Source organism: Platichthys flesus, chromosome 12, assembly GCF_949316205.1.
Source record: "Platichthys flesus chromosome 12, fPlaFle2.1, whole genome shotgun sequence".
NCBI lineage: Eukaryota > Metazoa > Chordata > Actinopteri > Pleuronectiformes > Pleuronectidae > Platichthys > Platichthys flesus.
The window spans coordinates 22,725,210-22,744,188 of NC_084956.1; the positions used below are offsets into that span (position 1 = coordinate 22,725,210).

At 39.0% G+C, this 18,979-nt stretch overlaps 1 protein-coding gene across 6 annotated transcripts in view; it reads right to left on the reverse strand.

The window, feature by feature from the left end:
- Positions 1-18,775, reverse strand: part of gbf1 (golgi brefeldin A resistant guanine nucleotide exchange factor 1) — an 80,670-nt gene extending 61,895 nt beyond the window's left edge. For all 6 annotated transcript variants that reach the window (XM_062400544.1, XM_062400545.1, XM_062400542.1 and 3 more), the window contains exons 1-3: positions 18,502-18,775; positions 14,938-15,042; positions 8,494-8,560 (exon numbers count right to left, since the gene is read on the reverse strand). In XM_062400544.1, the coding sequence (XP_062256528.1) occupies positions 8,494-8,560; positions 14,938-15,033 (163 nt within the window). In that variant the 5' untranslated portion in view covers positions 15,034-15,042; positions 18,502-18,775. The remainder of the gene's footprint in view (positions 1-8,493; positions 8,561-14,937; positions 15,043-18,501) is intronic.
- Positions 18,776-18,979: the final 204 nt, after the last annotated feature.

Below are 18,979 nucleotides of genomic sequence, written 5' to 3' on the forward strand. Positions count from 1 at the left end.
ACATGAATCTAACATGACTAGAGTTACGGTAAAAGTAATATGAATTATGACAATAACTCTTCAAAAGCAACAGAACATGATTTTAAGATATGATTATACATTGTGTGAGTACAATGATAAAGAATAATGTACATATTTGTTGTGAATACCAAATGTCTGGTTTCTTTAACAATCACTGAGGGACTACTAGAAAGAAATACTTATTTGACATATATTAATGAAATCTGAGGTAACATTTTTGCTAATAAGGCCCATTTCGAGGTACTTTTGATCACAAGTGAGCAAAATCCCAAATATCCCAGCCATGACCTACAACAGCAGCAGACTAATAGACTCATTTGTTTGTGACTTCAGATCAAAATGTGTTTGTGATTAACTTCACATGTTTTGAAGTTACAGCAGAATTGGCAACATCGTAGGTAAAACATGAGATTCATAAAAGTATGCAGACTGCCAACTTCTTCACACTTGGTCAAATATATCTGTAAAATTGTAAAGATTAAAACATATTTTTCAGTATTTTCTATTGTTAAAATGTATAATTGGAAAAATGTTTAGTACCATGACATTACCTTTAACCATAGTTTAATTATCCAAGTAGTCACCTGACAAATAATCAGCAATTCTAAAAAATAAATCAATTATTTACATTCTCTTTCAGGTGAAAATATAAAAAAGACCCTCCAGCTTCTTACATATGAAAGCTGCCTTTTTTCCTTTTATGATAAAAAAATGGGATATTTTAGAGTTTTGTTGGAAGACAAAAAACATTTCTGATATAATTAATAGAAGATATGTAATAACATATTAACAAATGAATAAGTAAAATCTCTTCCTATGTGATTAAATACCCAAAGGTATTATTGGATTTATTTTTCCATTTAAAATAACCCAATGTCAAGCTTGACAATAATTAATGTAAGTGACAACTCCACCCACCTAGTTTATCGTCTTTTGAGCGTGTCATAAAAATAACACTGACAGGAGGGCTGAGAAACTGACCCGTGATCTCATACTAAAAGCTACGGGACACCGGGCACACGTGGCAGACGTGTTAAGAATTGCCCTGAGGCAGATTCTCCTTGCTCAGAATGCCTTCATGAGTAAACATATTTGCATAAGTGGCTGAGCGATATGAATTATGGTTCCACTTCCTCTGCAGCTGCCAGCTGCCTACTGCCACTCCAATTGGGGAGTGATATATGAGTGAAGATCAGGTGGCGGGGAAGAGGAAGGGATTGGTGAGAGAAGGAAGGAGGGTAAAAGGTCACAACAAGTTCCCAAGCGCTCAAGGTGCAACCCCTGGAGGCCGGCCAGCGCCTGCCTAACAACGACTAGGGACTGACACAGCACACGCGTGCTTGACCTTGAATAGAGCCTAAGAGGGACACAGCATATGTGCATTTGGTCTCGATGACTGACATGATTGTAAAATATGGTGAATTAGTGAAGTTGCCAGTAGCACATGGATTAGCCATGAGAAGGCACGAAGGCAACAAGAAAAAACCCAGATGACATTGTACTGGAGCCACTCACCACCTTATCTTTGATTTTATCAGATAAAATGAATGCATTGGTGCAATTTCGGGGTCTGAAAATTAGCTAATTAAATATATATATATACTTTTTGTCATAATTCCATTATTCTATGCCAAATTAGCTCTGTTTTGCTTAAGGGAAACCAGGATAATTATTGTAAAAGGTCAGCTGGAGAGAAATCAAATCATCCTCTACAATGTCCGTGCTGCAAATCCACTGCCATGCCCCCTGATATCTACCTCTGGTGCTGTGCTGGTGATTCAGGTCAATTAGAGGTGTGCTTGTGAATTTCGTTAGTGTTTGGATGAAAAGGAGAAAGCTGTCAGTCAAAGGGCCACTCTGGCTTTGTATCCGAGGGGCTGCGAGGGGCTCTAAACCTGTATTTGTATGAATAAAAATGAAGGGATTTAGGAGCAGACTTGTCAAAAGAAAAAAAAATCTGCCCTTTGCTGCAGCAGAGGGGGTTGTTGAGAGAGGAGGGTCGAAGGAGAGAATTGAAGATTTGAGAAGCTGAGGCTCAGTGACTTCTGCATAAAAAAGGCATAAATGCGAAGAAAAAGTGAGCTGGAGAGGAAAAAAAAATGTATGTCAGAATCAAGGGCTCTTCTCCGCCTTCTCTTCCCGTCTGAGGTATAGTCCAGCAATGAAATAAATCCACAGAATTTTTCATCGAGGGACTGCGTCTGATTGATGACAATCCTACACAGGAGAGAACCCCTGTCAATGTCAAGTAGGAGACAAAGACTCAAAAAGCAGCTCAAAACAATGCTACAGACGTTCAAACACCAACAAAAATAGATTCTCTGTTGATTCCTACAATGGCAGCGTCAATTTAAATCTTAGAGCCAATTTATCAATATTAGTGTCTTGTGTTAAATTCCAGTGTAGTGTCTGGATTATACTTAAACTCAAACCACAGGGATATTTATGTCAGTGAAAGAGCTACAACACTGTTAATAATAAATGTCATACCACAAAATGATAAAAAAAAAAAAAAAAGAATCTTCAAAAAAGGTTGAAAACCTCATTAAAATAATAATCAAACTAAGAGGGAATCCTTGATCAATGACCCATCATTATAACAGGACCAACCTTCCTCCCCCTTTGGTCATTGGAACATACCAAACGCAACTCCCTGTTTTAATTCCCAAAGATTTAGTCTGATTTGCCATACAATCTGATTTTTTTTACATTGTACAAATGTACATCTCCTTGCTCTAAATGTCCACCCAGTGGCTATCTGAAAAATGTGACCTTACATTGAAAGCTTTCTGTCCAGATCTATTTTTTTTTTTTATTAAAAGCACAATGTATTTGCCATGTGTCCTACAAGTTTAAGAAACTCTCCACAATTCTTCGCTACCCCATGCACATTTAAAGCCAGATGCTGGCCAGTAAAGTATTGAGAGCAGTCAATTACATGGGTAGAATGAGGTTAGGGATGGAGCATTAGATATCAGGCTCAATCCAAACTGCCCCATTTGAATCAGAGGACGGGCTCCTGCTTCCTGGGACGAATTTGCCTAGCTGACTGAGTGAGATGAAGCTGAGGCATCACGACACATGGTGCATCGTTGCCCTTCTTCAACTGTGCTCTCATTGTTTGGGAGTCGAGTGAGGACCATACATTTTCCAGAAGTTAAACGAAAGTTTTTTCCCTGCTTTCTGAAAAGAGAACACTTCCTTTCCCAGAACAATCTATCTCTCCGCTTGACAAGACTGCCTGCTATATTTACCCAACTAAAATTGCAGATGATATACTTCCAGCTGCACTACTCTCGAGCTCTATGGCACATGGTCCTGTCAATCAGCTTAGTTACAACAGAGCAAGACCGCCTGGGCAGAGAAACCATCGGCCAAACAGGGAAAGAGAGAGAGAGAGAGAGAGAGAGAGCGAGAGAGAGAGAGAGAGCGAGAGAGAGAGAGAGAGAGCTAAAGAGAGAGAGAGAGAGAGAGAGAGAGGCTGAGAAACCTTGTGGGGGCTAATTCATATTTCCTTAACTGGAGGGCTTTTGTTGTTAGCGGGAGCAGAGACCGGCACCAGAGTGAATGAAATTACTGTGCTTTCAGTAAGCAGACAGCTGGGCTGCTGCAAAGCCTCAAAGCAGCAGCCCAACACAGCCCACCCACAATATTTCCTTCCAAAAGAATGCTGTTTCTGAGACACAGCTATAGATCTATTAGATTGTTATGCTGCTGAAAAACAAAACAAATTGATCAGTCCGTCAAGCACAGAATTCAGCTCTACTGTGGTTATTTGAGCTCCATTTGGTCTCTCATCAGGGCATAGAGGTAACATGTGAGACGCTCGCTGTAGAGGGGATTAGGGCTTAAGGATGCAACCAGGCCTTCAAACGTCCTTGACATGGCCTCATTACTTCATGCAAATGCTCAAAAAAGAAAATTTTATATTTGAATTCTGGTCAAATACAATGGCTGTAATGGATTCAATTCAAAAGATGGTCACGGAGGAACACAAGCTTTTTGTGATTTGAGGCCAGAAGGGAAAGGGTTACTGGGAGAGGAAAAGGGTGGATTCCTCCTCAGCCAGCAGCGCCTGTCCGTCTTAGTGGCAGAGTAATTCCCTCGAGTAAGACAGCAGAGGTGGGGGCTCAGACTGCACAGCTCCATGTGTTGCATCTTTCCCATTGCTTACAACTTACACAGATCTAGAGTAGGACTGTGGGAGCTGCCTGGACTGTCATTGCAAAGGCATGACAACATACAGGATTGTCTTCAGAGCCAGCTTGGGCCTCTCAGGAGAGCAAAACACATGTGAGCCATTCTTTGGGAAAGGCAGATATTGTGGGATTTTTTTGTGTTTGTAGGCTCAAGCTCAATCAGATAACGCCATGTCCACCGAAGATGATGAGTCAGGATTATTATTACAATTCTTAACCAATAAGTAAATACATTTACTTTAAGTTACTTTTAATGGTTTGAGTAATTTTATTTTATGTTTCTCTTTCACTACACTATATTCCAGAGGAAAACTAGCTGGGGGGGTATTAGAAATTAGGAATGAGCCCCTTTTCACACAGTGGAGTTTTTCCAAGTATTTAAAGAATTCGTTACAATAGGATAATTCAACCAACCAGTGGTATAATAATAATATTTTTTATTTTTTATTTTACACCTGCAACGCATAAACTAGCATCACCAATCTTTTTTACAACTGCACGATGAAACAGAGGCAGGTGAACAGTGAAGATGAATTTTTATAATACAGGTGTAAAACCGACTGGTTTGCTTTATAGATGAACAACTGAAGACTTTGGCTTGGTTGTTCTCTGTTTAGTGTTTGTTTTTTTTGACAGCATCTGGCGGCAGCACCAAAAACAACATTTATTTCCCCCCTGGGACCTGAGTGTGATCGATCCGTCCTTTTAATGAATCAACATTGGACCATTCAAATTAAATTAAATTTGAATAAGCCCTGTGATCAACCAGCAATTCAGAAATAAGGAATTTTGGACGGGGCGAATGAAATAAACATGATTGGCAGATTCAAATTGCACAGAATAAAGTTGACCAATTGGGTGGGCAGAGTAGAAATATGGGTGGGCACTTCCAGCTGACAAGTGTTGTTTCTACACTCAACAAACTCTGCAGGATGGAAGATTTTTTTTCTGTATGTCAATGTCATTAAAAGCAGGGACTGCAGGCCCTTTTACTCTCTAGAAATAAAAGGATTCCAAAAATACACTAATATGGTATTAATTGTTGTCTTTTAACTAGTTTTGTGCCAATAATTGAGGTCTCTACCAAAAGAGTTTTCCTCCATGCAAAGACAAATACACATTTTAGTGGTATTTTAGCAAGGCCAGAAAAATGTCCATGTCAGGAGTAGATTTTCTTCTATCAGTATCTCGATAATTGAAGTTCAGTGTCATAGGAAATAAAAGACATGAAGGACAAAGATGTTTTCAGGATATTCACTGGAATAAAGGAAATTGTGTTTATCGTAGTGATGCACTGATCAAAGGTTTTTTATTAACCACAAGCTAACAAAAAGTACTTCTGTTTTAAAACATATCTCTGACTTAGTCCACCAATCTGGTTATAAATGGGCTAGCTTCATTTTTCTGAAAAGCAAATCAGTTTTAGTAGTAACTTACAAAAGAAACAAGAAATTGATAAAAAAAAAAGTGTAAATCGACAGATCTCTACAATAATGCATTTTCAATGAGATGTGTTATGCAGACAGCTTTAACAATAATTGAACAAATAGCTAAGAGGCTGAAACCTCATTCGAAGGAGGAATTTGTGAAGAAGTCTTGTTGTCACTTTAGAGCAGCTGGAACTGCACTCACTGAACTCTCCTACTCATCGAGAGCCTGTTGTGATCCGAATATAGTTTTGAGTTTTCAAATTCCCTCAGGCATTTGGCAAGAGATCTCAGGATATGAAAAGTAAACAAAAGGAAGTGAACATATTTGCTATGCTGTTTAACGTGAAACCAGCTGATGTGCCTTACAACCTACAACACAAAAACACCATGTGTTAATTTTCCCAAAGGCCAAGGTCACACAAGTTATGCTTTCCTTCTTGATCACACCGAGACAGGAGACACTGACACTGTACAAACCAAGAACTCCTTTTGCTCTGATCCTGAATCAGCAGCTCTAATAAGTTTGTATTAGAGGACCGTCATGGAAACCCTGTATTCAAAGTTTTAGTAGCCACTGTTTTACATTTACTACCTCGTTCACCGCCTTGTTCAACGCCTCTCCTCCTCTGCTTTAAGCCTGATGTAAGATACTCCGAGTCCGTTACACGCGGGGGGCAGACGGATCGGACGAACTTACGGTTCTCCAAAGGCTGTCATTGCTGAAAACAATTCACCGCCAGAACAGTAGGTGGCGCAGCGGAAGACAAGCTTAGAGGAACCTACCTCATGAGTTCTATATACTCAGAAGAAGCCTCCTCCTGGGTTCCCTCACACACAGTGAACGATGGCAACTACAGACAAAAGCTGTTGATGACGCGTAGAAAGGACAGTTTTTGCTGAAATAAAGTGACACCAAGCGGGTCAAAATGCTTATGTTATCGTTTCTTAGCGCAGCCATTCCCCGGACTTGTTTCCAAACTGCGATGCTAATTCCACGGCTTGAAGCTACACAGAGCTAGCTAGCTTCGCCTCCAGCTTCCACACACAGTCAGCATGGACTCCCGATGCTAACTACTACCAAGTGTTTGCTTTTAACCTGACGGTATTTGAGAAACAGTGTCATGATTGCTGTGAAATTAAAGTCGTGACAGATGTTTTTTGCGCTGTTACCACCGCAGTTAGCATGGTGGCTAGCCCGCTTGCGCCGTTGTGACAGGGCGTTATAACTGCATGTGACCATTAACACATGCTGATAGTGCTCTAACCAGCCACTGTCAGCTGGACAACTCCGCTGGCTTAACACATTTGTCACATTTGTCACATTAATCCTAGAGTCGTAGTTGTGTTTGGGAATTTCATAGGGAATGAAACAGGAAGTTTGAGAAAACTTTATTGACAGAGGGAGAACACATTTTCTACTTGTACTTTATTTACCTGGGCTGTAACTAGACACTGCAGAAAATAAAAGGAAAGGTACATTTCCTCTGCACAAAACTGACATGTCTCCAAATACAAGAAGTAAAGAAGGTGTCATCATTTTATATAAACTATATATATATATATATATATATATATATATATATATATATATATTCTAAATCCTGGGGTTTCTCTTACAGGACTTATTTTCCATTGAATGGAACTACCAGAGAACAACGGATGTTAAAAGTAATACTTCTTAAGCCTGAAACATGCTTCTGCGTTTTCACGGGCCCGTAAGCGCAAGAGCCCTTCCGGGTCCCTTACGTGCTTATGTATCCCTCCTTACGTGCTGACGGGTGTCGACCCCCTTTTCTAAAATTTACGGCAAAGCTCCGCAAGCTCACTCAGCCCGCAAGGCTGTGATTGGTCTGCTCTACATCCCTTCTGGAGCTGCATTTCCGGTTTCATGCCCCATAATACCGGCAGAAATCACAGAAGATTTAGAAGAACGAATATGGACCAAATAGAAGAGCGATTGGCAGAAGAGATCTGAAAGTATGATCACTTGTAAAACCTGTCACTGACTGGCGGATTTGTCCGCCAGAAAAAGGCTACGAGGAGCCGCAGTGGCTATGTAAATAAACAATCCACGAAGAAGAAAGAAGGCGTCTCTAAGGTCGTCTTCGACAAAAAGCATTACTCCGCCTAGTGTTCTGGCGCGGAATTGCTTTGTAAGACGCGCAACGGTTGGGGAAGCATGAATGAAAACGAGTCTTGCTCCACAGCGGCGTGAAAAGACGCAGACGCAGTCGCAGAAGCATGTTTCAGGCTTTAGTGTATCCCTGGTGGATATTGCTCCTCATCATTCACCGTGACGGACCTTTCCCTTGTTTTTGTAAATAAGCTTGAATTCAACCACCAGACAACAATTAACTTTATCGGTGTCTCAAATAAGTACATCTCATTGTTTTTAAGGAAAAAATTGGGATAATGGAAATCTTAAGAAAAGATCCAATGTTGCAAGATAATATTGACAAGTTTGAAAGGCTAAGACATTTCTTTGTTTTCTCAGAGGAAATCTACTGAGCTCACCTGATTACATATCACTTTTCAATTCAGACAAAAGGGTAAAACGAACTCACAGTGCTACCTACCTGAAGATTAGTCATGTAATGAGATAAAACATTGAAAAATTAAAGACAAAATACAGCTATCTTTGATGAATAGTCACATAATGAGAGTATTGACCTTAACTTGATAAGAATTTTGAGTGCTTTTCAATAAAAAATTAAAATACTGAACGGTTTGTTTCATTTACGGTGGTAAGAAGGCTGTCAGTCAGAAAGTTTGGTCGGCACAAACCAAACTGGTATAGATCCCATGCCCTTCCACCCAACGTACTTCATCCCGTTCCCACATACCTGTAATGCTGTTGAGGATTTCTTTGAGGTGTCCAAAGCTGTTGAGTAACGGGTCCTGTTCTTCATCCTGTGCAGAGAAACGTGAGAGAAAATGTTGAGAAGCAAGAAGTCATAGTTGCAATATAGAGTTAAAAACAACCCTTTCTAGAAATAAGTAGTGGGCCAATTATAGAGTCAACTTTATTAAGTATATTCTGCATAACAAATATGGCCCACTCAAAAATACATTCGTTAGACTTATTTTGATATTTTTGCCTCCAAAGAAATACCTAGGTTATTGACTGTGTACAGACAGAGCCCCTTGTTGTATTAAGAGTTTCACATTGAGGGTCAGCCGTTCCTGGCCCCAGCTCAAAGCATAAGACTTAAACTGTTTTATCATGCTGTTAGCAGGGTGATAATATTTATAATATAGAACCCGATGAGAATACTGAAATACAATTTGCCGGCGACAGTTCAATCACAAAGAGATTTCAAACTGGGTGAAAATAGGCCTGATCTGGATGTTGCAAATGAGGAACAAGTTTTTACCAAACGTTAAAAATAAGCGGAATTAATTGTAGCGATAAACTAATTAACTTAATTTTACAACTCAGATATGCCAGGCTTATATTCTTCTGATTTAAACCTGATTTAAAAATAATAAATTCCTTTCCACTTAACACACAACATCTCTTTTAAAATAAATTTGTCCTAACACAATGTAAAATGTAGTGACAGCAATGGAATGTCAAGGACTGTTTTGTACCGTCTACAAACACAGAGCTTCTCTGTTCACATCTGCTGAGAGATCAGCGGCTTCATGATCTGAGCAGAGGCTGCAGGTGGTTTGTACCGAGCTGGAGTTTCTGTTTCCTCCTTCTCCTCTCGGCTCGCTCCTTGTGCTCAGTAGAAAAAACGAGACGTGACGCTCACAGTCAGGACTACTGACACCTAAATCATCCCTTAAAAAATAACCTTAACCAACCCTCTAAACTTGAACTAGTTAATTTTAAGTGTGAACTGGCTCAACGCTGCAAACAGCTACTGGACACCAGTCAGCATTGAGAGGCAGACGTAGTAGGGCTGGATCATTACACTCCTGTGACCAATCCTGTATGAGACTGCGGTTAGGCCCGCCTTTCTCATTAGCATAAGGACACTGCAAATGAAAAGGAAATGTATCAGGGAAAAAATAAATGTTAAAATATATTTAAGACATTTCTTTTGACATTTCTTTTGGTATTAACATATTTATTTATTTATTTCTGTATTCATTTTTTTATTTTCTTTTTTATTTATTTCTATATTTATTTATTTATTTATTTTTACTTAAGTCATGTATGGTCCTCCATATGCCCATGCCCACCTTCTTTAGCAGCCCAAATCCCCCAAAAAAAAAAAAAAAAGTTAGTTCTGGAAGCGATGTCAGACATTGGTGTTTTCAAATAGCAAAACAATTATCAGAGCACATACATGAACGTATTTCGCAGGACTGCGAATGATCTTCAAAAGGATGCAGATGTTAGAGACTGGTCCACCCTCAATTGATTAGACTTAGCTACAGCTTTTGACACAGTGGATGTGGCATCTTGATACTTGATAGATAGAGACTTGAGCTGAAGGTTGGTGTATTTCATTTAGCCTGGCAGTCGAATTAATTGTCTCCTTCTTACGTCTTTAGAACATGTGGTGAGCTCTGGAGCTCAATTTTAGGACCTATATTTTTTAGATGTATATGCTTACCCTTGGTCACCTGGTAAAGACATATTGTTACATTCAATTGTTATACAGGTAACACCGTTGAAATGCATTGCATTATGCAGAGAGATGTGTATTATTTTTTCCAGCCCATTTATATCAATAGCAGTAAGTTAACAGACACAGACATTTTTTCAAAACTTTTGGACAGTGAAAAAGCCCCAACTAGAGATTCTAGCCCCGACACAGACATTAGTTCCTCTAATGAGTCACAGACTCTATTTTATTGCCTTTGAACGTATTTGCACTGTAACTACAGTGCAAGAAAAATAAAGTAAAGTAAGTGGGCCTGTAAATAAAGTGAAAAAAAAAGAAGATCTCACTCTCTTTGAAATAGAAAAAACTAAAGAAACAATTCATGGCAGGGAAGTTTGGAAATAAAAACAACATATTTTACATACATATAAGAAATATTTATGGCAAAGAAAACTCTGGCTCCAGCTCTGTTGGTGAGATTGCCAGAAACAAATGAATTTGCTATCTTAATATGAGCCTGATAAATCCTCATCAAGAGCAGGTCCTTCTCCAAAAAGTCCACCAGGATTCTACAGAAGCCCAAAATGGATCTACTAAACACTAGTTGTAGAGAGGGCCTTTTTCTAGCTCCTCATACTCCTATTACTTTGGACAGTGATGGGGGAAGGATATTCAGTTGGTTTCAATACGCAACTTTATTTCTAAATGCTACTAAATCCTACATTCTGAGCCTTTAACTTTAAATGGGAAGCAGCATTTTTTGTTTCAGACTTGATAAAGAGCTAAAAGCCTAATAGAGGTTCCATGTTGGCTACAATAGGGCTGCTCGATTAATCGAAATTTAATCGTGATTACGATTATGGGGTCAAACGATCTCCAAACTACTATAATCGAGTTGAAACGATTATCTGGCATTTTTTTCGAAAGATGCGCAATTCAGTCCTTCCCCCAAAGCATTCAGCGACACAGCTGACTGGCTCTCACTCTCAAGCAGCAGTAAAGTTAAGGAAGCAAGTTGTGTGTATGGTGATCGGCGGTGAAAAAACAGCTCGAGTGGAAAATCAGGGAGGGCAGCAGCACACCATGAAGCAGCCACTCCGCGCACCGCTATTCTCAAGCGCTCCCGCCTGGCTGTTCAGACCGGTCAGACCGGACTGGCATTTCTCCGCGCCGGTCAGGCGGTCATAGGGTGTTAGCGTTGCCATTATTAAGGGTTTGAATAACCGGGCACCGATATCCTGGTTTCACTGAGGAATAAGACACGCAGCCGTGTTTACCGGAACCGGAAGTGATTACAAAATAAAGCATAGACTTCAGAATAAGGGCACATATTAATAATCGTTTAAATAATCGTGATTTTGATATTGTCCAAAATAATCGTGATTATGATTTTTTCCATAATCGAGCAGCCCTAGGCTACAAACTAATAAGTAGGTTTGATGAAAGTAGATGAAGTGGTCCCTGTGTCTGAGGTGTCAGAAAAAACTGATTTGAACCCAAAGTCTGAGGATGGAACCAAGAACTATAATGGCAGTGCTTAAAAGAATCTTTGCATTGACCTGACACGGTTGTTGGGGTAACCATGCATAAATCTATACAATATCCAACAGGTTTTCTCTTTTCCAGCCATCAGTTATTGCTAAGTAGCTCCCTCGTCAGTACACCATGTTGATGCAAAGTGGATAACCAAATTAGCTTGTGAATTGTCACATTGTATTTCATATTGTACAGGGACAGCATACCCATAAATAAATGATCAGGGTTTCAAAAATGTAGTCAAAGATCTATTAAACATGTTTATCACATAATCATATGGCATGGGGATGTAGTTTTCAGTTTAGAAGACAAAGGATGTGTAAAACATCATTTTGAATATGATATACCACACGGTTGCTTTCGCAAACCTATATTTAATTTGTATCTTACTGAAACAGGTCCAAATTTCTCACTGAAAATCTGACGCAATTTTTCCATTTTAATTATATTTTCATATAAATCGATCTATCTATCCATCTACCCATGTAAATCAATCACATTTAGAGTCATTATAACATTTACAGCATTTATTTCTTGTATGGACTGAAATCTGATGTTGCTTTTTACTGTGTACCCAACACATTTGTCAATTCAGGTAATTTTCTGTGTTCCTCTTGATTCTGTCCCCGCTAAAGCTGAACCATTTTAACCCATGGGTTTCGACTGTGATGGACAGTTGAGAAAATCAGAGAACCAGTTCTATAAACTATGACTTGTCCCTCCAACAGGTTCCCTGACGATATTCGGCTCCTAAATGGTGGAATGAGCTCCCCATCGACATCCGGATATCTGAAAGTTTACACATCTTCCGCCAAAAACTAAAAACACACCTCTTCCGACTATACCTTGAAAAAAAAAAATAAAATACTAACAACTTTTGAAACAAACACATTAGTAGCACTTAAATGGCACTTACTTACAGCACTTTGTAATTTTGCTTTATTTTGAAGAAATTGTACTTTCTTGATTCTTGTCGTCCTGGGTCTGTATACCCTCGGGGTTGAATGCACCTATTGTGTCAGCTAAATGAAATGTAATGTAAATGTCAATTTTTAAAACCATGACAAAGTTCTTTCTACTTTAAGGCCACAGTATTTGACGACAAGATGTGTAGTACTCATCATCATTAGTCAAAGGGACCACTTGAAGTTTCACCAAACCCTCAAGTCCATCCTTTGCAAACACTGTCTTGAGTCTGTGATCCTTTTGTCCTGTTTACTGTCCATGAAGCTGCGCAGGGATCTTTTGGGTTCAGTTCCATTGAGTTACTTTTTGCCATAGCTGGATGACAGACCCTGCAGCTCTTTGAGAAACTGATTAGCCCTGGAAGGATACAAGAGTAAATCTTCAAAACGTTAAGCTCCCAATTATTATTCTATTCTCCAATTTAATAAGGCAGAATTTAGGATTAAGATTTTAGGTTGAATGTAGTATTATAACAATAGGAGAAAGAGGTGGTACTATTGTATGCACTCTTGTGGTTGTCAATTTGTGTTGTTTGTCTTTTTCCCTGCAGCTTCTTGGCTTGTATTTATTGGCCTTTTATATCTATTGCACTTAAAGAGTAAAGAACAGTTGTCGTCTACATGAGTTATTTTCACTTTACCTGTTCCACCCTAGCCTCTTTACTCTGCTCAACCTATAAGCGCATGTGTGTTTTGTCTTGTTTTCTCAGTCTCTCTCCTATGTGCTATCGTTTATTGTACATTTTCCCTTTCCCGACTGGTCAACGCATCAGGTCCACCCCCAGCTTCTTTAAAATGTCCAAATGGGACCCGGACACAGCCACAGACTCTGCTGTCCTACTACCCAGTCTCTGACAGACACATCTTTTGTAAAGCTTTCTAAAGCTGTGTTTGGTGTTCCCTCACTCTCTTTGTTGCCTGGAGAGTCACGCTGCGATTGAAAATTATTTTATTTTGGTAAATTGCCTGTCAAGTTCACTTTCAGTTATTGGGAGAAGAAATATGTGAGAATTGGAGGCCGTTCTTATATTCAAAAAGGTTGCGTAGACAGCTGATAAAGTGCAACCCAACAACAATATCTGAAAAGAGTGTTTTTTAAGTCATTGAACTTAATACCGTCATGGTCCAAAGCATTGGCACCCATGATTTGATGAGTTTCATTTTTCAAGATCTTGAGAAATAAATGCAAATTAAGTAATTTATACGATCGGATTATCCAGTCAATGTCTAGGGTGATATAGGGAATAATATAAATAATTATACATTATATATAATTTGCACCCTTTTGAAGAGTTTGAGTTGAAATTGCAGACATATAAGGCTCACCTGTGCACAATTATCAGTTTTCACAAAACTTGTATCAACCAATAAAATCGAATTCAACACATTTTAATGAAAGAATTTGTTAGTCACAAAACTGTTTATCGCTTCAAAGATGTTGTACTGAGAGGAAACTCAGAAGTCTGTAAAGCTTGGTGCATCTTGTGGAACAAACACCTCACAAGAGATATAAAGAGCTTCAGGCTGACCTGGAGCCATCTGGAGATGTGGTTTCAGTCAGTACCATACACCACACACTAAACAAAGGGCTCCATGGGCATAGTCCAAGTGGGACACCTCTATTGAATGAAAGGCACAAAAAGGCAAGACTAATGCTTGCAAAAAATCTATAATTACGCCACAGTCTTACTGGGATAATGTTCTGTGGATAGATGAGACTAAAGTAGAGTTAAAGTGTCTTTTAGAATATAGTGCATAAGTTTCTTTATGAGCAGCTAAATTAAGCCCATAAGAAAACAAATCACTGCAGAGAATGAAACATGGTGGAGGTTCTGCCATGCTGCAGGGCAGCTTTGCTGTCTCTGCTGGGGGCATTGAATGTGTCAAGGACATATTTGTAAAGGAACCTGTGTAACAAAGTGTCAGAAAACTAGGTATGTGGAAAACCCCCGAAATCACACTTTCTGCAGCTAAAAAGAATGGTTGAAGAAGAAAGGATGGATTGTTTTCACCTGGCCAGTGAGTTCTGACCTAAATTAGTCCCGAGCTAAATTCCAGTAAAAACCTTTCCAGGGCTGAAAACTGCCACTACCAGAAGGTAATGGAAGAGTAGCGAAGATTCAAGCAAACAAGCTTCTATATGGCTGCAAGAAACATTTAGAAGCAGTCACTGATACCAAAGTTTCTAAAACCAAATACTAATGAAGAATTGTTTAATTTAACTTACCAGGGGAGTATGAGTATTCCATCTGGAGTTCCTCTTGATAGCCCCAACAACAGTGCCAATTTCTCCCTGGACGGTGTAGATATTCTTGTCCACCATGCTGCTTTTCTGAGAGAGAAAGAGAAGTGGATATGGTTTTGGCTGAAATTCAAACCAGGGCTGTGCAGTAATTCAGTAATATCACGTATAGTCCCTTTATATTACTTATTTGCTCAAGATACACCTAAGATACATATTTTCAAATTCATGAATATGTTCTTTAGGGAAGTTCACACCAAATAGCTTATGTCTGTCACTCTCCCATCTCTTGAAACCAGAAATGCCCACATTCTTATTTCATTGACTATAGTATGTTGAGTCCACATTACTGGCGTAATTATTCCCTGCTTATAAAATTGTAAATCAAAACTATATTTTTTCTTCAGCAATTACTTATCTTAGGTATATGTGTGTAGAGCAGAGGAAAAGTGCAATGAAACAAGTGAGACCTTTATTATACTTAATGATTAATAATTTATGGCTGTGTGACAGATAACTCCCTGGTTCATTTCTACAATAAAGACTTCCGGAGATGCCAAGAACTTATTTCCATTCATAATGAAATTATTTTGAACATGTTGCAGCAGCCTTCAGAAACTACAGCTTGTTAAACTTTACTATCATGTTTTAGGCTGATCAGCTCTGGAGAACTCACTATAGATTGGTGTAAAAACCTTTGCTAGCTTCGAAACATAAAGGCTATACACAACCCATAATCCAACACTCAGTTAAAGGCCAAAGTTACACTGGTGTTGGCTCCACACAAAAAGAAAATATGTTGCTAGGAATGAGCATGTTGTTTAATTTGTCTAAATATTGTCTCCAACAGTTTCCTTTCTCTCCAGAGCAGCAGAGAACTCAGTTCATAAGTGCTGTCTTATAATGGTTGAGAAAACCCTGTATTCTAAAACATAGATGCTACCCTCAGCTTATATTATATAACACATGCTTGGACTCAGCTTAGTGTGCAAAATATGTATCACTCAAATCCTCTTGTAGAAACAATCTCTTTTCAGGTCATTCCTTGTCATATCATCACACTATTGGTCCACACCATCACAGATCTTCATGAAGTTTGGCATGTTGATTTGGTCATATGAGAAACCAATGAAACCACAGCTTTCTGTATGTGTCAAAGAGTATTGGTTTTCAATATAATGTTAAAGCTCTTTTAAACCAACATATGTATTTTAACAGTACCTTCCATGTAAAAATAACAGCATTAAGAGTGATGACAACAATTACAATAAAATAACTGACTTTACCATTATTAAAGACTACATTGAAGTTGCATATATGATAATAAAATAAGGGGTATTAGAACAAATAACTTACACTGTAATTACATGGTTAACATTAATCACCTTCAAAAATTGATGATTGCACACTCTAATTAAGTATAAGTAAATGGCTTTGGCTTTGTAATTATATAGCGCTTTTCTAGTCTTGATGACCACTCAAAGCGCTTTACAGTACAGGTTTACAATCACCCATTCACACACACATTCATGCAGTGCATCTATTCGCAGCACTTAGTTATTCTATGGGGGGGCCATTCGGGGATAAGCATCTTGTCCAAGGACACTTTGGCATGCAGGTTGGTCAGACTAGGATTCGAACTGGCGACCTTCAGGTTAGAGGACAACCACTTTACCCCTCAGCCACAGCCGCCCAAGTAATGGATACAAAATATTTTAGATATGATAGATCAAATATAAAAACACTGCAAAAGTATATGAAAATCAAGTTCCTAAGCTTAGAGTCAAACTAAAAACAACTACCTTCAAATGAATATAGAAAGACGAAAAAAAGCTAATTTCCATATCTACAATGCTTTAAACCAATACAGATAACCAAACAGAATCAAAATGACATGCTGTTCATATTTACTCTTCAAAATGGTTGGATTAACCTTTTCCTTGTGTCATGAATGGCATGCCAAATAATACTCTTATTATACAAGAAGACATGTGAACATAGCGACTAGTTGAGTGAGGCCACATTCTTTCCAATTCTTGGCAAGCAGCCTGTCCAGATTAACAAGAGGATGAAAGTTTTATAGGTAGAAGGCTCGAAGTAAGGACAGAGAGACGGGCTTATAGCTGTTAAGATGGTCAGATAAATGAGACTTCACTAGGGATGTAAAGATTATATGTTTTAAACCACCAATTCCAATCTGAATTGATGTTGAGCCCTGATCTGATATTACATTCTCCAACACAATTTACAGAGCACACAGACGTTTCCACCTTAACACACTCGGAGGAGAAGTGTGAAAAGGAGATTAAAAAAAAGTCCAAGTCAACAGCTCTGAAGCGGACAGTATTCAGGTGGATTCATCTGATATTCAACAGCTCTTTTATCATGGTGTGCTATTATTTGTTCCAACACAAATTCAGAAAACCATCGATCTCTAGTTCTCACAACTGTATGAAGGAGCAAACTATTTCAATGTACCATCAGGTTTGTCCAGCAGCATTACACTAGTGATGCCACCTAATCTAGTCAGATCAAGTTTAATCATTTAGCCTCAAAATCATCTCTCATAGGGTCTCATAGGGTTTTACAATGAATGCCTAATTTACTATTCAGACGTTCTCATTCTGACTTCTGAAGTAATTCTATTAACACTATATGTCCCCTCAAACAGCAGGCAAAGTAATTAAGAATCCTGCATGTTACGTCTCCCCACCAGGTCACTATCTAAAACTACATTTACCTTAAAGCTCAGGGGCAAAAATGGTTCATCACTATTTAGAGGATTCATCAGTGTTCATTAGTTTATTTTAGAAACAGATTTTCTTTTTTGCACCTGCCCTGGTCGAAGCTTCCCAATGCATAATTCATTGGCATCAATCTATTGGCAACCCCCCCTCCCTTCCCCTCATACTTGGATATCAGTGACAGCCAGCCATTCATGTTGGTTCAAGATAACAAACAGCTGAATGTCACTATACCACAGCTACTTCTGACAGATCTTCAGCTCCAGCTTTCAGTTTCAAGCATAGCTCCTCCATCCCCATAATGCCTTACCTAATAGGTGTTATTAAACTGCAACATAATTCATACAGCCAAACACCTACAAGGGAGACGAGCAAGCTCACTGGCTGACAATTAAGCTACGGAGGTGCTAGCTAGCTGATGAGATGGAGCCAAGAGCGTCCACTCTAAGATAAAGCTAAGAAGCTAACTCCCCGGCACATTGAGATGTCTAAAGAATAGACATAAACAACAAACACAAGGAGAGGACACGTCAATACTTTTTGATTAATCGATCAACGTACTGTGTCACAGTGTTTATAAAGCTGTTGCATTAGCAAGACCACTTACCTCCACAGAGACCTAACAGTCAACCACTTAGCCTAGCTCAACTAGCTAGCATGTCCACTGGCTAAGGGTAACAAGATGTGTCTCCAGTGTTTGCGCTTCGTGACAGCAGTGATGTATTTGTTTCATTTCATAAGCAAAATGCCTACTAACATACGCACCAAGAAGGTTATCTGGATTTACAAAAAACAAGTATATTACCTGTGTGTGTTGTTGCTATTTCAAAGACGGAGTCCTGCTGTAGCCAATGCTATCCTAGCCTGGCCAGCTCGCAGGCTAGTCGGCCAACAGTGAATGAAGATGAGCAAAGTTCAGTTCACTACGACAAACAGACAGAATGGAAACTACCGTCATTCCACTGCTTGATAACACAATACTTCCAAACACCGCTTCTTCGCTCACTCTTCAATTAAAAAGGCCCATAGGTGAATAAATGCAGCAGCTTCCTGCGGCTGTCAGTCTGGTAAACACACTGACGTGGAAAAACTCTGCGCTCTCAACCTAGCGTGATGACATGGGTATGATTGACAGGCCACAAAGTGATGCCTTTAAGCGTCATGCGCACCTCGACACTGTACGTAGATGCCAAATAATTATATTTAACGCTCTATACATATTTACAGTATCGTTTAAATAATATACAATAACTTTGGTTATTAAATAACAATATAAGTTTGAA